At 37.9% G+C, this 20,687-nt stretch overlaps 1 protein-coding gene across 4 annotated transcripts in view; it reads left to right on the forward strand.

The window, feature by feature from the left end:
- Positions 1-19,897, forward strand: part of NRG3 (neuregulin 3) — a 311,679-nt gene extending 291,782 nt beyond the window's left edge. For 3 of the 4 annotated variants that reach the window (XM_017883717.1, XM_017883720.1, XM_017883719.1), the window contains 4 exons: positions 6,647-6,774; positions 11,831-12,001; positions 17,678-17,749; positions 17,993-19,897. In XM_017883717.1, coding sequence (XP_017739206.1) covers positions 6,647-6,774; positions 11,831-12,001; positions 17,678-17,749; positions 17,993-18,500 — 879 coding nt within the window. In that variant the 3' untranslated portion in view covers positions 18,501-19,897. The remainder of the gene's footprint in view (positions 1-6,646; positions 6,775-11,830; positions 12,002-17,677; positions 17,750-17,992) is intronic. The other variant, XM_017883718.1, reaches the window with a different exon arrangement.
- Positions 19,898-20,687: the final 790 nt, after the last annotated feature.

Consider the following 20,687-nt stretch of genomic DNA (forward strand, 5'->3'; position numbering starts at 1 on the left):
TATTTAATATAAAAATATATTAAAATATATATTTCTATATCTTATATATAAACATATATTTATATATTACAGGTTGTATATAGACTAACATATATCTGTAAATTTTTCTGTGTAAGCATCTGTGTCTATATTCTGCTGAACATATATTCTGCTGAACATGTGTCTACATTGATGTCTACCCCCAACTCTAATCCATAACTACATCAATAATTCTACGCTTCTCCCCTTGCTTATTTATAAATTTCTACTCCAACAGCGAAAAGTCTCCTTCCCACTGTCCATTATTCATTTACTTCTTTTTTCACTTACAGAATACACATACAGCATTCTCACAATGGTTACACCATACCTTTGCACTGTTCAACTTTAACGACTAGGCGGTGCATTTGGGCAGTACTTTTGCCTTTGTCTGCTAAACACTTGTGACCTTCACAAGTGTTTCTTCACTTTTTTTCCTCTTTTGTGTGAGACGGAAAGGCTACAGAGAGCTGGAATTGGGGAAATGCCCTTCTTTCTAGTGAGATAAGACTCTGGTAAAATCTTTTTACTACAAGAGTAGGCAGTTGTTATTGAGAATGCTCTGTGTGCATTTCAAAATGGTTACTTTTCCCCTTCCACTGGCAGAGACAGTAGATGATTTTTGTTGCTGTTGAGGTTCTTTGCTGTGAGAACCTGGTGTAGTTCCTGGAGGCCAAACTCATGGAAATATGGACATTCTACCTAAGACTACAGATCCCAACTCTCATTCTAGTGCCCATACAGATTCCAGCCACCTGTCCAAATTACTTCTTAAACCTTCCTAACAATTTATGTTTCCAGCAGACTCAGTTGCAGAAAAGCTGGTCTTAGCCATTATTCTCTGTATTCATCTGTTTCTCCAGATTTAAGGTGGTAGTGTGCCCTGCAACCTCAATTATCCAATGAATGCAAGAAGAGATTTTCAGTTTGTTCATTTATTTTTCTGTTGCTAGGATAGGAATAGTGACTTCCAAACTCTTAGCTTGTCAAAACTGAAATCAGAAGCTACCTGAATTCATTTTCAGCCAAAATGTATGGAATATCATTTGGAAGTTGGTCAAATTATTCGACTTTCTATCATGCTTCCATACGTTTCAAGCAACCTCTGGATAGGAATACCAGCAATTTAAACTTGAATTTCAGGTACAATGTAGTCACTAAAACAAAATGCTGTCAGAGAAAAAAAAAGTTCTAAAATAATAAATTTTGGAAACATATTTATATTAATAGACCAAAACAATACAAATAAAAACAACTGTTTAATATCACAATAATTCAAACATTTGAAACAACAGATTTAGGAAATATCTATCATGAACACTATCAATAAACAGAACAGGTTAAGAGGTTGATTCTATTTATGAGTGTTATCTAGAATTTGGGACAAGGCCCTCTATCTCTCAGATCCCAAGCAGAGACTATGAACTAATGGTACAAAAGATGAATTAGGTTTTTTGACAAGGAAGGAAGGGAGGAAGGGAAGAAAGGAGGGAGGGAGGGAGAGACGGAGGGAATTACTGATTTTTTAATGATTTGGCAGTTTCTCTAGAAGGTCTGCATGCTCCAGAAATAGTTGGCTGATATTGTCCCCTGGCAGCCTATATTAGTCTGTTTTCACACTGCTGATAAAGACATAACCGAGACTGCGTGATTTATGAAGAAAAAGAAGTTTAAAGGACTCACAGTTTCATATGGCTGGGGAGGCCTCATAATCATGGTGGAAGGCAAAAGGCACCTCTTACATGGCAGCAGACAAGAGAGAAGAGAGAACCAAGTGAAATGGGTTTCCCTTATAAAACCGTCAGATCTCATGAGACTTATTCACTACCATGAGAACAGTATGGAGGAAGCTGCCCCTATGATTCAATTATCTCCCACCAGGTCCCTCCCACAACACGTGGGAGTTATGGGAGCTACAATTCAAGATGTGATTTGGGTGGGGACACAGCCAAACCGTATCACAGCTCTCTGCAGTTGCTGAACATACTTACTTTCTTCAGTTTGTCATGGATTTGCCCAGAGCATCTCACTTGTTTCTGTAGCTGGGCCTTCTAGGCACCCAAGTTTTTCTTGTAAACCAATTAATTAGATAAAAAAGGATAACAAACCCTCATATGTCTTTTGTAGAACTTAGAAGTCACACAGATATTCAGGATATCATTGCACTTTAGTAAACATGTCTATTCATCTGACTTTTTCCATGGATACTTTGCAATACACAATTAATCAATAATGAAGCACAAATAGAGATATTTCCATTGTGCATTGGATCTTTGTTATTTAAGGTTGTTGAAAACGATCACCTTTTCCAAATTATCTCTGTATCTTCTCTTCGTTCTCTTTCATTTTACTCCAGTTTGCAAAAAAGACTGACAGGGCTTTATAGGTCCACTGTGAAAAATTCAGATTCTGGTTCAAGACATGGTCATTACTGCCACTATGTGGCTCATTTTGGAAGTTGTTGAAAAGAAAACATTTAATTGGAGCTTTTGAACTTAAAGCTGCAAAACCTTGATATGCTCCCTAGTCTCCATAGCTTATACTCATGGATATACTTTTTACCAATCACAGCACCTAATTAGACAATTAATAATTTATTTTAATTTTAAAAATCTGCCTCCTGAGTAGTTGCATGAGAAACACACGTGCAAATGCACGCAGAAAAATATATGCATATGTACATAAAAAATCTTTATATGTATATATGTAAACACCAGGCTAATTGTATATATAAACATAAATATATATGCAATCTATTTATATCTATTAATTGCATTTTCCTTATTTACACAAATGGATTTGTATGCGTACTTTTTTGCACCTTCCTTTTATTCTTTTCAATGGCTGCGTAGTATTCATTTGTGGACATTTCTATTGTTTTTAATTTTTTTTACTTTTGTGTTTATTTCCGTTTCGTTATGGAAAATTGTACTGCTTATATACCCTGGAAATTATTATTTTAACTTTTGCAATTGTGGAAATTTGCATGATAGAATTTTAAAAGTAGTATTTTGGATCAAAGAGTAAGTATATTTAAAATTTTGAAACATATTGTCAATTTGCTCTTCAAGTTAGCACCACAGCTACTTTTTCAGGGCCTTTTCCTTTATCAGATGTTCTTGAAATTTAAATTTCTCTATTTATTTTAAAGGCAGAGTCTTGTTATGTTGCCCAGCCTGGAGTGCAATAGCTAATCACATAGCACACTACAGTCTCTAACTCCTGGGCTCAAATGACCCTCCTACCTCCACTTCCCAAGTAGCTGGGACTACAGCTGTGCACCACTGCACTTAACTTAATTTTCTCTATTCTGATTACCACCTCTTTGTAATGAGTGCAGTTGCACTCTTTGCCATATGTATGTTGCCTGTCTTCATTTTTCTGTGAAATTCTTGTTCATCTGTTGCCTTTAATTTCTTTCCAGTTGATTTCTGCCTTTATATGTTAAGGATCATCTTTAACTTATGAATATTCTTATATTCCAATGTTACTTATATTTTGATTTACTAATAATCACTTTTGTTACTTAAGATATTTAAATTAGTAGTAAGTCAAATTTTACATATTTTTTTCTTTATGGTCTCTAGGTGTTTTGTCCTGGTAACAAATGTCTTTCTCCCATAAGGTTATGAATACATCTCCCATATAATTTTATAAAGGTTTTTAAATGTATTTCCATTAACCAAACAGTTCATTCATATCTTCTTGTGTTAATCTGTTTGCATTGCTATAAAGCAATACCGGAGGCTGGGTAATTTATAAAGAGGTTTATTTGGCTCACGGTTCTGCAGGCTGTACAAGAAGCATGGTGCCAGCATCTGCTTCTGGTGAGAATTTCAGGAGGCTTCTGCTCATGGCAGAAGAGAAAGGCCAGCAGGTGCCACATGGTGAGAGAGAAAAAAGAGAAACGGGGAAGGGTGCCATGCTCTTTCAAATAACTAGTTCTTCCATGAATTTATAGAATGAGAACTCACTCATTGCTACAGGGAGGAATGAGGAATCAACCCCCATGACCCAAACACCCCAAACACCTCCCGCCAGGCCTCATCTCCAACATTGGGGATCAAATTTCAACATGAGATTCGAAGGGGACAAATATCCAAACTGTATCACTTCTCTTTATCAAAATCTAAAAATATAAATTAAACTAAAATTACACTTTACTGTTATCCATAGTTACATTCCTTGCCACAATTCATATGTAATTAAGTTATGACAGTGTTGATGGTTTATAATTTTTGTGACTAGTTGAGAAAGCCTTTCTTGTTTTTGTTTTTGGTTGTTGTTGTTTTGATACAGACTTTCACTCTGTTACCCAGGCTGGAGTACAGTGGCACGATCTCAGCTCACTGCAACTTCCATCTCCCAGGTTCAAGCTATTCTCCTGCCTCAGCCTCCTGAGTAGCTGGGATTACAGGCGCATGCCACCATGCCCAGCTAATTTTTGTATTTTTGGTAGAGACAGGGTTTCACCATGTTTGCCAGGTTGGTCTCAAACTCCTGACCTCAGGTGATCTGCCCACCTCAGCTTCCCAAAATGCTGGGATTACAGGCATGAGCCACCGTGCCTGGCCTGACAAAGCCTTTCATATTGAAGCTATGTTATTAGGTAGATAAAAATTTATGAATATTTATCGCTTGCTGGATTGCTCATTCTATTAATATGAAATATCCATCTTTGTTCCTCTTAAAATGCATTTTATACATAATTATGTTTTATTTGAAATTATTACTGTTAAAAGCTTTTCCCTCTATACTTTGCAGGGTATATCCTTACCCATTCTGTCGAGTTTTTTCTCTGTTGTTTTTAAATTAGTTATTTCAGAACATAGAAGACTAGATGTTTAAAATCAGTGTGTGAATCTATCTTTTAATAGTTAAATCTAACCATCCACAGTTTTTATCCTCACTGATAGTTTCACACTTATTCCTGTCCATTTATTTCCGATTTACCATGCTCTCTTGTTACAGCCCCCCTTATTAATTTTTGCTGAATTAATATTATTTGAATTTTTTCATGTCTTCTATATAATTCTTATATTCTAGTGCTAATTTCTAATACTTAAATACATATATTTTGTTTGTCAGTGTCTAAAATTAATCAGCATGCATATATTACATTGTCTTTATTCTCTACAATCCCAGCCTGGATTTTTTTGTTTTCAAATGTTCATTCTTCTGTCTTTTATATTCTTTTCTTGTCAATATCTTCCAGCCATGTTGAAAGTCTTTGGAATTTACTCTCAAGCGTTAATTTTAAAGCTGACATTTTAAGAAAGAAATTACAATAAAATATCTCCCACTCCTTCCTCCTGGATTCACTTTTCTTCTGGTTAGAGCTCTTTCTTTCTCCATTTCTTACTTCATAAGTCATCTTTAGAATATATGTAAATATAAGACTACAAGCAGCCACTACCAACTGATTAGAAATGGGACTTAGGGTGGAATTTATCTGTAGTTTCTTATAGTTCAGAGATAATATTTCTAAAAGGCTAGAAAACACCTTAGAGTATCATCTTCATTATTGTATCTACCTTCTTTTTACCTGGATCAAGTGCATTAAGTATTGTTTGTGAATTTTTTCAACAACCCTGTAAGAGACATTTTATTATCCCACCATATAGATGTGAGATTCAAAAAGGTTGATTAACTTGATTTTTTTCATCAATGCTTCTAATAGTGGCTTCTTTGCTTTTGAAATGAAAAAAAAAAAAAAAGTATACTGAGTTAGAGTTTTATAGTTACTCAGGATAACACTTAAAATCTGTAACTTGACACATTGGGTACTGAATATCCAGACTCCAAACTACTCTCTTTTATTTTGATGAGCGTCCTTAAACTTCTATTTCTAAAGAAAGTCTTCACCTGGAGTTTCTAGAAGAGAAATCTTCTACACTTTGCTACCTGTTCCAGCGCCCAGTGTGCAGGGAGTATTAAAGTTGACAACTTATTGACTCTTGAGATGCCGTGTGATATTTCTTTTGGGGTAAAATTTTTCTGAAGTTGTCATCTATGTAAGCCTTCTTTAGGCTTCTACACCTTACGAGTTATTATAGCCAAAGGAGAAACCAAGAGTTCCGAACTATAAGGAGTGAAATGCTCCAAATTTCTCTTGTTAAACATGGTAATTACCTGGTAACAAGCTGAAAGAGAAAAACAGTGGAGCGTGGCGGCCAGATATTCTGAACCAATGTCTTTCATCATTCTCAGAATGTTAGGAAATTTAATAAGTGTTTATTGAATCCTTACTGTAGTAACCCAGCTACTAATTCAATTTTTTTGGTAAGATGTACATCAACTAAACCATACGTGTAAGTGCCTTTCGGCTGTCAGTCACAGTGTGCCATGGGTGTACATTAATAAAAATGAGAGAGTAGGCTTGGGATTCTGACATGAAGAACCCTCTTCAATGGATCCTGTCTAGGCACAGAGATGGTTGGGGCAGGGGAGGTGAATACTCAATGTGTTGGAAATAGGACACAAATTATGTCTCATCTCCTGCTCCTCTAATCAGGTGACCAGGAGGAATTGGCATTCCAGTAACTTCTCAATTCCTAGCTCTGGTGTGCTAGGCCCTCTTTCCATAACTTATCCTTCATCTCAACTCTGTACGTGTGATTTCCCACAGTATTCAAAGGTGGAAAGGCATCCTGTGACTGCATTGGAGAAAATGATGGAGTCAAGTTTTGTCGGCCCCCAGTCATTCCCTGAAGTCCCTTCTCCTGACAGAGGAAGCCAGTCTGTCAAACACCACAGGTACAAGTAGCTCATCATGGTGGGAGTGGGCACACTCACACTGTGTGTATGCTGGGTGGCACATGCCAAGGACTGGCAGCATGACTTAGGAGAGACAACTGTTCTTGCTTCTCCTGTAGTTCTCTGTGGAGCAGATGCTCAAACACCTCACATCAGGTAAACCAAAGATACCGGTTTCCACAGCAGACAACATTGCCCCTGTAAGAAACTTGATGGAACTATAAATAACACCCATCAAAGCTACAGACCAGTAAAAAAAAAAAAAAAAAAAAAAAAAAAAAAAAAATTGCATTCTGAAAAACTATTCTTAAAAGTACGTTACCTGGCCTGCCTTTTCTAGATGATACAGTTAATGAGTAATTCTTCCCTATGCAGCCTAATGTGACAGACTTCAGGTTTTCCAACACGGTTTTTACAAAATAAAATTTTCCACGGGAAGCAAGCCTGAGTGAATCTTTTCTGGTCTATAAAATCTTCTATTATAAATGGGGTGGCAGTTTCTTACAAGCTCCCCAGAAATTGGCTGCTTTGGAGAAAACGCCGAAAACGTAGTTATTTGACACATTTCATAGCATTCTAAAGCTAACTTTGTCCTTCAGCATCTTCTAGTCTCCGCTTTTCTGTTTTATACATCAGCATTCTGAAACTCCAAATATTAAAGGTGTTTGTTCTAAACCAAATGATGAAGTTTGGGACAAATGCTAGATTGTGTTCAGATATACATCCCCAGTCTTTATGGAAGTTGTCCAAAGATTGAAACTTCCTTTTCTTAGTGAGATATACAGTATTTTACAATTTGAAAACATTATGAAAAATTCAACATTTTAACAATGAAAAAGTAAATAACAGCTGTTCCCAGCAATGAAAGTTGAATGTTGTTGCCCCTTTGTTGTCACATACTAGGCAATAGTTTGCCCAACACCAAGCCGGAAACATACATGATAGAAGAAAACTACTTTCTTCTTCACCTTTTAATGAGTTACATGAAATGGATTTTATTGTTTCTGGCCACATTTACTTTGAGATTTTTCGTCACTCTCGACACTAATCCTCAGCACTTGATGGCAATTTTTATTCTCATTCTACATGAGGAGATTAAAACACTGAGAGTTTGCCATTTTAAAAAATATGGTATGAATCTATGTTCAATTCAGGATTGAAATATGTTTGGCTCTTGGATAATTGCTTTAGCTATTCTTACTGCAAGTTTTCATTTATATCAATGTTGCATTTACAGAGTATTTTCCTGTGAGAAGAGCATTTCATTTCACTGGACCTAATGAAAGTTGTCTTAATTAGGGAAATAAGTCCAATATTACCAGTCTTTCAGAAGACTGATACTGTTACCCAAATGGTATTTTCTCCTCCTGATTATAACACGTTAAAGTAGTATTTCACCTAGTCAAGTAATTCAGTATAATATCATTCTAGTATTATATTAACTATATTCTGTCATAAATGTTTTAAAATTGATATATATGTTTTAAAACATCAACTTTTCATATGTTTGAGCTGCAATATTCCTATGCCCAGTTCTCATGTACTTTTTTTTTATGCTCCCTCCTAAATTTGGCTTCTGCTATGGTGTCTAGAAGTCACTCACACATTAAATAAGGATATCTTTAAGAGACCTTCCTTTTTGTTTGGATCAATGACATTGCAGTATCTGTTAGCATACATTGTGTCCTGACAGACGGACAAGGGTTGACTCACAAAATGCTTTTAGAACTTTGTAAATTATAGTTTAATATATCACAGCTTTTGTTTTGTAAAACATGCAATAGACTTAAACGTTTTCATGATTGATAACCCAGGCACTGATTTATATATCCTGGAAACTACTCCATAACTTCCTGAATGCCACTGAGTTAGAAGGCCTGAATAGCTGATTGATCAATAGGCATAAAACTCTTTTAAGACAGGTCACTAGTTCATACTGATAGACTTTGCTGTTGTGACAGTTTAGTGAGCTATGAATAATTAATTTCTTTTGTGCACTGCAAATATGACTCATTTGGATAACTCATGTACAAAACAAAGCTATTAATTCAAAGCCATTATTTCTAATGTTTAGTTCAAAAAAACCATCTGTTTAGAAAATAAATCTATTACGGCATGTCATATTTATTGCAGTATATTTTGGCAATATAAGTCACTTATCTTTTTTTATTATTTTATTTTTTTGGAGATAGAGTCTCGCTCTGTCGCCCAGGCTGGAGTGCAGTGGTGTGATCTCAGCTCACTACAACCTCCGGCTCCTGAGTTCAAGGGATTCTCTTGTCTCAGCCTCCCAAGTAGCTGGGACTACAGGCACGTGCTACCACACCTGGCTAATTTTTGTATTTTTAGTAGAGATGGGGTTTCACTATGTTGGCCAGACTGGTCTTGAAGTCCTGACCTCAGGTGATCCACCAGCCTCAGCCTCCCAAAGTGCTGGGATTACAAGTGTGAGCCACTGTGCCTCGCCATGTCACTTATAAAAAGCACGTATGTAGGTTTTTTTGCATTGAAATAATTCCAGGGTTTTCAGTGACAGAGAAGACCCTTTGAATTGCCAGGTGTGGCAATGGAGCTAGAGGAACTCATCGTGCGGAGCACCTACTGTGTGCCAGGCTCCATGCTCCATGCTTTGCATACTTCCTGTCTTTAAACCTCCACATCCTATAGCGAACCTAGGAAAATTCTTAAGTAGAATGCTGATATCTTCCTTTTGCCACTCCCTTCTCACACTGGCAACAAGTTTCTACCTTTTCTGTTTTCTGCCTTGCCCTGTACACCAAGACGGCTGCAGGCTCCCTTGTCCTCTGGTTTCTGTGGGTTCAGTGTGAGGCACAGGCATGAGATAGATGGCAGGGAGGAGAGTGAGGTCATGGCCCTTGTGTCACCTTCCTCCCTGCTTGGTTGCCTTCAGTATGTCCCTTTTCTGGGGCCATGGAGCCTGCAATGCGGCCCCCTCCTTACAACTCACTTTCTCTCTCCATTCTGAGAACTGCTCCCTCTCCTTGTTCCTTAAGTCAGAGGTATAATAATAGCTTCTCATAGTAGTCCTGAGGCACAGCAGCCTCCTTTATTGCTTTTTTCCCCCTCAAACACTGATCACACTTTTGTATATAGCAAAATCTCTAACAATAAACCAAGTTAAACTGCCATCTATGTCTCTCCGGGACTCTGACTGGTACAAGTACCTCCATCAGCATCATGCTTCTAGCAACTAGTTACCTGCAGACCCAAGACTTATACTCAGTTGCAGCTAACTCTAGCATCTAAGACTTCATGCCCTGCAGACCCCATCATTGCCATTGGATGGTAGATGAAAGTAGGAAGGCAAGGAAGCAAATTAGCTGCTAGAGAGCTTCTCCAACTTGTGGGCTTAGTGCGCTAACTAGACATCCCCTGTTAGGCATTTAGGGACACACCATACCAGATGTATCATGATAAAGAATGAAGGTATAGGGGCTAGGGACAGTGGCTAACACCTGTAATCCCAGCACTTTGGGAGGCCTAAGAGGTGGATGACCTGAGGTCAGGAGTTTGAGACCAGCCTGGCCAACATGGTGAAACCTCGTCTTTACTAAAAATACAAAAATGAGCCTGCCATGGTGGGGAGCACCTGTAGTCCCAGCTACTTGGGAGGCTGGAGCAGGAGAATCATGGGAACCCAAGAGGTGGAGGTTGCAGTGAGCCGAGATTGTGCCACTGTACTTCAGCCTGGGTGACTCTGTCTCAAAAAATAATAATAATAATAATAAAGGTGTAATAAGGGATGATCTTCTGCTTGCACAAATTTAGGAAGTTCATGTTGGCTTGAGGAATATAAAGATTGATCAGTCACCTTGCCACAACCAAGAAAGTGCCTATTAACACTCAAATATCAGATTTTCAAACTCTGATCTTAAATAATATTTGCAAAGTCCTGTTTTGTATTGACTAAGTAGAATTAACAGTAATATTGATGGAAGAAAAGTGACAAAACACCAAATAACACAGTGATATGGGTAAAATGTCTTTGAGAGACTGGTTTCTTTAGAACCTTCATAAATTTATTGAAATTTTGAGAATGTTTTCATATTTCTTTCTATGGTTGTATTGATATTTACAGAGTTAAATGAGAATGCAGCACAAAATTCTCAGTTCCTTTATTATTTGAGCACCGCAGAACCAGTGTGACCCCATAAACTAGCATCTCGTGGAATGTCTACACATGAACAAAGTTCTGCTCACCAGTCTACAGTAGGGTTAATTCAGTGGGGTGGAGATAGGAATGGATAAGGAACAGGTAATAAGTCTCATCAGCAATGAATTTTTATAGAGTCTAGTTCTTTTCTGTACATAATCTATGTAAGAATTCTCACTTTGTTAAGGCCTGTGGTGTAAGCCACTTACATGATTTGCTCATTGATGGCATCTATAAACATATAGTTATTTAGGCATTTGAATGTATGAGTCAAATAAAATATATAGTCAGATGTTTATTAAAAGCAAACTCAGAAGAAAAATAATTTAGTTTGTCAAGATTGATTAAAATCTGAGGTAGTGAACAGGGAATTTAAACATATGTTAATGAGAAAATGCCAATTAAAATTTGTGAATTCTATCGCTAATAAGTGAATTTTTTCCCCGGTAAATCCCTTCTGGGCTTACTGTGTTTAGTTTTTGTCAGTGTCTCATAAGAAGACTATTTTTATTTCTATCAGAGAGACACCTACGATGCCTTGGATAATCAGGATGGATGGGAATGAGGAGCTTGAGAATTCCTTAAGTTCGCCTCTTACCCTGGCTGGAAAGTGGCAATGATTTTCATCAGTCATGCTCTAACCTAGAAAGCCAGAAATCCAGGAACTTCCCTTTTTCTCAGTGTCTCCAAAGGTAAAATGGATTGGGCAATTCCTGATCCCATTCTACCACATATACTATATTCATGGATGGCCCCTGGCCTAGAACTTTGAGGACTTGGGGTGCAGATTCAGTGTTTGCAAAGTTTGAGCAGCCACCTGTGAGGTTATTGCTATGATGTCTTCTGTTTGTTTGTTTGTCTGTTTTCATTCCACCTCAGCAGGAGTTTATCCTCTTGCTGCAGCCCAGGGCAAAGGAGTGGCATGCTCCATAGGAATGCCTTCAGAAGGACACCCCCGTCACCCCGAAGTAGGCTAGGCGGAATTGTGGGACCAGCATATCAGCAACTCGAAGAATCAAGGATCCCAGACCAGGATACGATACCTTGCCAAGGGTAGGTCTCAAAACAGCAGTGGAATTTAGGGAAGGTGTCTTTAATGCCATAGCTTTCAATTACGTTTTATGTTCCTTAGGGTTTTATTCATTCGTTTATTCATTAACTAGCTATATATGCTTACTGCCATCTTTGTTCTCCAAAAAGTGAACCAGCTTTAAAGTATAGGTGTGATGGAAATAGGTATCAGAGAAACATTAGATTAGAAAGAAATATAACTAGGAAGAAAGTAAGTGTAGATATCTAGGCAATATGTTATTAGATCATTTGCTAATACAACTGGAAATTTCTCTTTGATTTAAAAAATCAAAGGAGGATTACAGTGTTCCTTCATCTGCAGATTAGAAAAAGGACTTAATTCTCTGATAAGTATTGTGAACAATACACTAAACAATAACTCATGGCATATATACAGTATCTGCTTCCCTGAGCTTGAGTGTAGAATCTGGGTCAATCTTGAGAGTGTAAAGTCAAAGCACAACTTACTAAAACTCATATCTGCAAGTTATTCATGGTACAGGGGTAGAAGGATGGGCTTTGGACACCATCGCTGCTACTCTTTACAGTGCAAAAGATATCCCTTCCTCTGGTGGACACAGATCCATAGAGGCGTCACCACCATCAAAGCATGGTGAGCTGAGTACAGGATGAATGTTAGCCATTATTCACGTAGTTGGCATAAACTGCCCAACTAAACATGTGATCCTCACTTAAACTGACTGGACTTCAAATCCCATCTCTGCTCCTCACTACTAGTGTGACTTTGAGAATATTTTATGATGTGGTCTTAGATGCTCTTATTTATAAATTGAGAAAAATAGACCAGACACTGTGGCTCATACCCATAGTCCCAGCACTTTGGGAGGCTGAGGTATGCAGATCACTTGAGCTCAGGAGTTTGAGACCAGCCTGGGCAACATGGCAAACACCGTCTTTACCAAAAATACAAAAAATTAGCTGGGCATGGTAGTGTGTGCCTGTGGTCCCAGCTGCTTGGGAGGCTGAGGTGGGAGGATCCCTTGAGCCCTTGAGCCTCAGAGATGGAGGCTATAGTGAGTGCAGATGGTGCTACTGGACTCCAGCCTAGGTGACAGAGAGACCGTATCTCAAAAAAGAAAAGAAAAATACAAATAATTGAGCAAAATAATATCAACGCCCTGAAGATTGTTGGGCAGATTTAAAACAATCATGTGTGTAAAGACTTTGTAGTAGACACATAGTAAGCAGAGAAATGGTACTGGTATTCATCATTACAGTAATTGTTATAATTTTTTCAATAATTTCAAGAGCAATGCAATCAGAGTTTACTCTAGAAATTTCAGAAATCAGTTCCCTCACTCAAGCCAGATTCTCGTGGCTCTGTTTTTATCTCTCTGAATGAGCCAGGCCAGGTTTCTATGCTGCTTTGACCTGGATGATTTTTCCAGACTGTCTCTATCAGGCTAAAGACCAAAACAGGGGGTAGGTCTAGCACAGAATCTCACGTTTCTTTTCATATGGGAATGGGATATATGGAGCAGTGTCTTGTCTAACAAAGTTCAGCAACAGATTTCTTTAGGAAAACTAGAAGACAGGAAATAAATGGCTGGTGGCTAGGTTTATAATTTTGAAGCAATTCCAGATGGACTGTAAAAGGCATTTGGTACAGATTTAGGGTGACAGTTGCAAAGTAAACATAACAGCCAAGGGGTTCAAAATGTATAATGCGAGTCAAGAAGCAGTTTGCATTTCTCTTGGTCTTATCTGTGGAACAGCAGGCTTGCATTTAACCCATAATTATAATTGATCATGTTTCATAGTGCCTTTTCTATATAAATGACTAATGATGCCTCTTGCTAATGAATATGACTATATACATATACATAAAATCCCTGGGATGAATGTTACAAGAACAAATGAGGGAAAACCAACTTCAGAGATTTTGTGAGTGGACAAAAAACCCAGCCCATGCTGCTTTTTTTTTTTTTTTTTTCTATTGGGCACTGTTATGACCATCATTCCATATGTTCAAGGAGTAAGGGTGCTTGGAGCCTATGCCAGGCTCAAGCTTGAACCATGCACATATCATCAGGGGCTCAGAGATCACATTACATGCTGAGGCAATACTTTGCTTTTTTAACCTCCTAGGAGACTCACACTTATTTTCTGCGTGGTGGTAGTTTTGTTTTGGTTCAGTCACTATTGGGTTGGAATATTCTCTCCAGCTGCTTGGCCACAGGTATTTTCCCATGTGTGATATCTACCAGATGTTGATAAATGGTGACTCTAAGCGTAAGTCACTGTATGCCCAGCACAATGAATCTCAGGGAGCAATCTCATTCTCAGTTCTTATAAACAGCTATTTTCCACTCCCAGGGGGCTGACTGTCTCTCTGAACTGCAAATGGGATTGGCAATAGAATTTCACAGCTAAAGGCCCTCTTTAAATTTGGCCCCAGCCTGGAAGAGGGGGAAATGAATTTGCAAGAGCCATCAGCTATCTGCTGCTTGTTTACCAAGCAAGTGGGCGCTGTCTATGACAGTTAGGCTCCCAACGTATGTGGCTTCTTTCCTTGGCAAGAACTTCCACCCAGCTTGAACGTAACGTCTATCTTATTGTGGCCTGGGGAAGGAGTGAGGTGAAGAGGAGATTCTTGAGGAAACTTTGTCATGACTGGAGCCCTGGTCAATGACAGCCATGGTAATGGCTCAGAGAGTTTAAACTGTATCATGTCAGGAAAATCAAGCTAATATATTCATATGCCAGACAAAAAGAGATGGAATCACAAATGTTAGATTCACATCTTAGAAGTAGATAAAATTCAAAATATACTGAATACCTACCACACCTAGCTAGCAACTTTATATACTTCTCTTCAGTTATTCTTTAGAAATATTATGGATAAGCACACTAAGGATATCAGAGTTTAAATGGCTAGCCCAACGTGACATACACAGTCCCATGTAAAAGAGCTGCGATTGAATACTGGCTTTTCTGACTAAATAAACCACTAAATCAACAAGAAATGTGAAGAAAACCACATTTATGGCTGATGACTTGTAAATGGAGTATCTAATTTTATGACTTCAGAGGAAAGTGTGGATTCCTTCAAAATAGTCTGTTCATTCATTGCCATGTGCCCTAGGAACTGAGAGGGTTTGGAGTCTCCTAGAGAAACACAAATTCCTTAGCATGACTCATGAATGACTGGGAACCAAATCAAGTGACTAATACTTGGAATCTTTCTTCTTTAAAAGAATGCTTCGACTCACATAGTTACAGACAAGATGCATTTGTATTTTCTTTGTTGAGGATGAGAGGAAGACTGGCCCAAAACGAAATGACAAGCTCATGGACGGAACTTGTGGAAGCATCATTGGCCCTCAAGGGATACAGAACTTTGAATCCTCTGCCTCAGAAATTACATCTAGAAATTTAGCTCTCACTTAAACTTCTGCTGGAATACCAGTGCTGGGACACTCATAGCATCTCTGTGGGGGCGTGAGGCTTGCCACTGTGTCTCTAGTAGAACAGGGCAGAGACATTATTTCAATTAGTCCTCAGAAAAATTCCCCTTCCCTCTGAGCAATCAAGTTAGTGTTACTACCTGATTGTTTTAATTGATGGCAAAATTAAAGTGAGGCTGCCATTTACCTGAGATTCCAGAGTATATAGTAATTTTGGAACTTGAAATCATGTCTAATTCAAAACAAAATCACAGTTAGGGAAGTTCTCATTGTTTACAGCTCATCTTCATGTCATGGTAACATTTTAAATTTTGGTTGTTGCCAGGCATGTGTTCAAAGCCTGACTTGGGAAATGACACATAATAGTCCACTGCAATTCCTCTTTCTCATCTAAATCCTTTAGTCGGACCTCTGGCAAATGAGAAGAATGCTCAAAGTTTGGCGTGAATTGCCTTTGATTATGTCTTAGTCATGCCACCTAGTTGACTTGTTGAATTTACAATTTAAAAACATTCTCTAAGATATTTGCATCTTTATCCAACTGTTTAGATCCAACTGTAAGAATTTTTACCTATCACCATCGCGTATCAACTTACCAGATTCTACCTACTGGTATACCCTGATGATATTTATGTGAAATGCTATCCTGGCTACATTTCTTGTCCCTGTTTCACTGGTGAACCTCACAGGCAGACTTTCTATATTTTCATACATACAAATCATGCTAACAGGATGGTGCTGAGAGCAAAACAAAAGCCTGAAATTTGTTTCCTTACTTCTTGTTGAAAGTGATTTATTGATTTGAAGCTTTAGGCTCGTATTTTTAGTTATATAACACTAATGAGAATGGAGTAATATTCCCCAAGAATTTCCAAATATGTAACTGTGCAGTTTGTATGAATAAAGATTACATATCCCCAAAAAGGTATTCTGGTTCACCTTAGGATATATTCATTCATTAACAACCTCTAACATTGACAATAATAATTAGAATAAGACAACTTGGGTTTAAATTCTCTGTGTGACTCTTACTGAAGATATAATTTTGGGAAAATCATCTTAGTCTATTTTGCTCATCCATTAAATATAATAATAAATAAACTACAAAGTTTTTAAAAAATAAAACAAGTTAATTGGAGGTGAAAGTGATTTTTACAAGCACTGTACAGATATTAGCTGTTGTTATTAAGTTTGAAAACACACATTAAGTAGGATATAAAGGGAGAGTTTACCTTGAAGACTTGTTTACGTATTCATGTGTTCACTCAGTTAAAGTGTATTGATTATCAACTCTGTATTAGGCACAGTAAGAGAGGATGGGACTACAGAGGCCTAAATCTCTTCCCTGTCTGTGTTCACTGTCTGGTGGAAAGACCTCTAATTTGCTCCCAATCATGTCCTTACAATAAAGATTTGTATTTAGTATGCAACACACTGCATTGCAATTATTATCTACATATATAGACATGATTTTCATTTACATAATAATGGAAGTCAAGGAAATGAGATTTATTGTATGGAAGGTTGATATGTTTAAATTGTGTCAAAATTTGAATGTTTAACATTTAAATTAGGGACAAATAACTAAGAAATAGAATAAAACACTACTGTTCAAGTTCCAAAACCCCATTTCTATAAATCTGCTATATACCTGTCCCATTTTCTGTCACTGAACAGCACAGAGGAGAAAGATTTACTAGCCCTGAACAGGCAAGAAGGGAAGTTAGAAGATTCTGCTATATTCAAATGACTTGCAATGGCATATTGGCATTCTTGACAAGTCCTTGCCATGGACCAAAGAACTACCTTACTTGGTTTCTTGGTTACTTGGTTGTAAGGAAAGATGCTAGATGCGTAGAAGCCCTATGGAACCCACTTCATATTCAGCCCCAGGCAGGTAGAGGAATCGTTATCCTCCCATTCCCATCTGCTGGCTTGGCAATCTGGCAGTGATGTGGTTCCTATAGAGCACAGTGCCAGTGGAAATTGGATTTGGATCCCCTAAAATCAGTGTGAAGCAGAAAAGCTTGTGATTGTAGTACCTGGATGCTTAATATTGGGCTTCTTGATTGGCTTCAACTAGGGTGGCCACAACAAGTCTACTGGACTAACCCAGGGCTGAGAGGGTGGTCGAGTTGATGGAGTGGACTAATGCCATTATGGGTGTCCTGTTTGTCACAATGGAAAGGCCACACTTACCTGCTCAATCCCCATTTACTTTGTATTCTAGGATAGAGGTCAGGAAGACTATATCCCACCTGCCTATACAGCTGTGGTGTGTTGAAAGACCCCTGGACTTAAAGTAAGAAGATCTGGGTTTGAGTCTCAGTCTGTCACTTATTTTCTGTGTGACCTTGGGCAAGTCACTTCACCTATCTGAGCTTCAGTTTACTTCTCTGTTTAACTGGGAATCTATTATCCGTCTCATGGGGTTGCTGTGAGAATTCAGTGAGATGGTGCATGTGAAAAGTGCTTTGTGGATTGAGTATTGCTCTAACAAAGCCCAGCAGAAGGCAGAAGGAGTAACACTGTGTTTCTTTTTCAGGTATTCATCCAATGGTTTAAAAACTCAACGAAATACATCAATAAATATGCAACTGCCTTCAAGAGAGACAAACCCCTATTTTAATAGCTTGGAGCAAAAGGACCTGGTGGGCTATTCATCCACAAGGGCCAGTTCTGTGCCCATCATCCCTTCAGTGGGTTTAGAGGAAACCTGCCTGCAAATGCCAGGGATTTCTGAAGTCAAAAGCATCAAATGGTGCAAAAACTCCTATTCAGCTGACGTTGTCAATGTGAGTATTCCAGTCAGCGATTGTCTTATAGCAGAACAACAAGAAGTGAAAATATTGCTAGAAACTGTCCAGGAGCAGATCCGAATTCTGACTGATGCCAGACGGTCAGAAGACTACGAACTGGCCAGCGTAGAAACCGAGGACAGTGCAAGCGAAAACACAGCCTTTCTCCCCCTGAGTCCCACGGCCAAATCAGAACGAGAGGCACAATTTGTCTTAAGAAATGAAATACAAAGAGACTCTGCATTGACCAAGTGACTGGAAATGTAGGAATCTGTGCATTCTATGCTTTGCTCAACACGAAAGAGAGGAAATCAAATACAAATTATTTATATGCATTAATTTAAGAGCATCTACTTAGAAGAAACCAAATAGTCTATCGCCCTCATATCATAGTGTTTTTTAACAAATATTTTTTTAAGGGAAAGAAATGTTTCAGGAGGGATAAAGCTTACCATTAAAGCTTTGGGGTAGAATTCTGAATCCAATTTCAGTTAGTCCCAACACTGTCCTCTTAGGCTCTTAGAAGATGTGGGCAATTCAGACCCTTGGCCCCACAAGTGCCAGTGTCTCATTAAAACACACTGGTTGCAAAAGAGGAGAGCTGCATCCTGCAGGTGGATGCGCCAGTGAGCAGGTGGCCCTTGCCATTTGGCTTGCCAGTCCCAAGCCCTAAATTTCTATTCACCCAATAGCCTCATCACAGATTATGTCATGTCGAGAAATGTAGTGTTTTCTATTTGATTTTTGGAGAATGCCACAAAAGACTCTGCAATGGGAAGGAGGACAGGAGATAGAAGGAGAAACCGGAGGCAATCTTAACTACTCTTGTGTGCCACCTTCCTCTGAGATTTGAATGCACAGATCTCAGCTGGAGGTATGAAATTATTACAGAAAAAGAGACAAACAAGTCACTATGTCGTGTCACTAAAATCATTCTAATAGAAATGTTTTTCCTTGAGATTGTTTAGAGGCTCTGGAGGAGCGTTTCTCAGTTTTTGTGTGCCTGTGTGCACATGTGTGTGCGAGCGTGTGTGTGTGTGGACTTGCTCACGCGGACACATGTGCTGTAAGCACATGTGTTCATTGTGCGTATGTGTGTGCATGTGTGCGCGTATTACGCTTGCTAAAATTTGTTCTGAAACATCAGGGAATCTAATATTCAGAAAAAGTATTTCCCTCTTAGATCTGTTCACTTTAAATTTTTCCATTAAGTATAAAGTTCAGTTAGTTCTTAAATCAAGGTCACTTGCATGGTGGGGTCGTATAAAACTCTTGACACTGTCTAGACCATTTTCTGATGTGAATACTTTTGAGAGGATCAACTATTGGCTCATTAATGATATCAGTATCATAAGGTGAGTTAATTGAGGGTGTGTGTTTATTTTGAATCATGCCTACTTAAATTATTAACACAAGACAATTAACAAATTGACAGTTATCATTTGCTTTCTCATCATCCTCATTGCTATTTATTTTATAGCAAGTCTACTACATGTGGACCAAGGCTTTGGCTTCTGTGGTTAGTATGGGAAGAATAAATTGTTGAAATAATAAAACCCAGACTATTCAGTTCACAAGAAGCCCCCCAAAAGAACAGTAAATTGTGTTGTATGTTCATTTGGAATAAAGCAATATTTTTACCACTGCTAAGGTGAACTGAAACCTCTCCTGAAGATTTGTCTGTTTATTTACCCTCACTTTCATGGGACATATGAGGAAATTAGTGTTCACATACCCAGTCTTTTTTCAATTATTGGTGGTGTTGAGTTGTTATGTTTACACTGTTTTAAATAAAAAAGCACCGTATTTGAAAGCATAAAAGATTTCTTTTACTGCAGTTTGGGAAAACCTTGGTTAAAATCTCTTGGTGGAAGACACATTCCATGGAAAAGGAATATAACTATTTCTCAGTCAAGCAGTAAATATATACAGTTCTTATTTCAGGTTAAGTTGTTTCTGTTGAAAATACGTTGCAAATTGCTGTTTCGGAACATCCGTTATTAGTAGACATATTGTCATGTATTTATCAGAACCACTTAATAGAAATTCAAAGTCTCAGATGTTGAAACACTTTGGTAAAAATGCACTTTACATTTAACAAAAGGTTGTGTGATATTTATTATTTGTTCTGTTATAGTTCCATTGTTTTGAATATGGAGGTGATATTGGTAGAATTTCAAAAGATTATTATAAATTCGTAATGTCTAGATCATCTAAGTAAATTCGTAATGTCTAGATCATCTAAGTTCTCATTTAAAAATATATCTATGGGAACATTTTAGAAAATGGTCTTAGAAACTAACAGGTCTATAAAAACCCGATAAGTTGGGCATCCAATATGTCATCGTGTTGAAATTTATCACAATTATCAAACAACTGGAAGGCCTCACAACTTTGTTGAAGTCAACCTTGTTCTTGTTTTGTTTGTTTTGCTTTTGTTTC

This window comes from Rhinopithecus bieti, unplaced genomic scaffold, assembly GCF_001698545.2.
Source record: "Rhinopithecus bieti isolate Rb0 unplaced genomic scaffold, ASM169854v2 scaffold_12689, whole genome shotgun sequence".
NCBI lineage: Eukaryota > Metazoa > Chordata > Mammalia > Primates > Cercopithecidae > Rhinopithecus > Rhinopithecus bieti.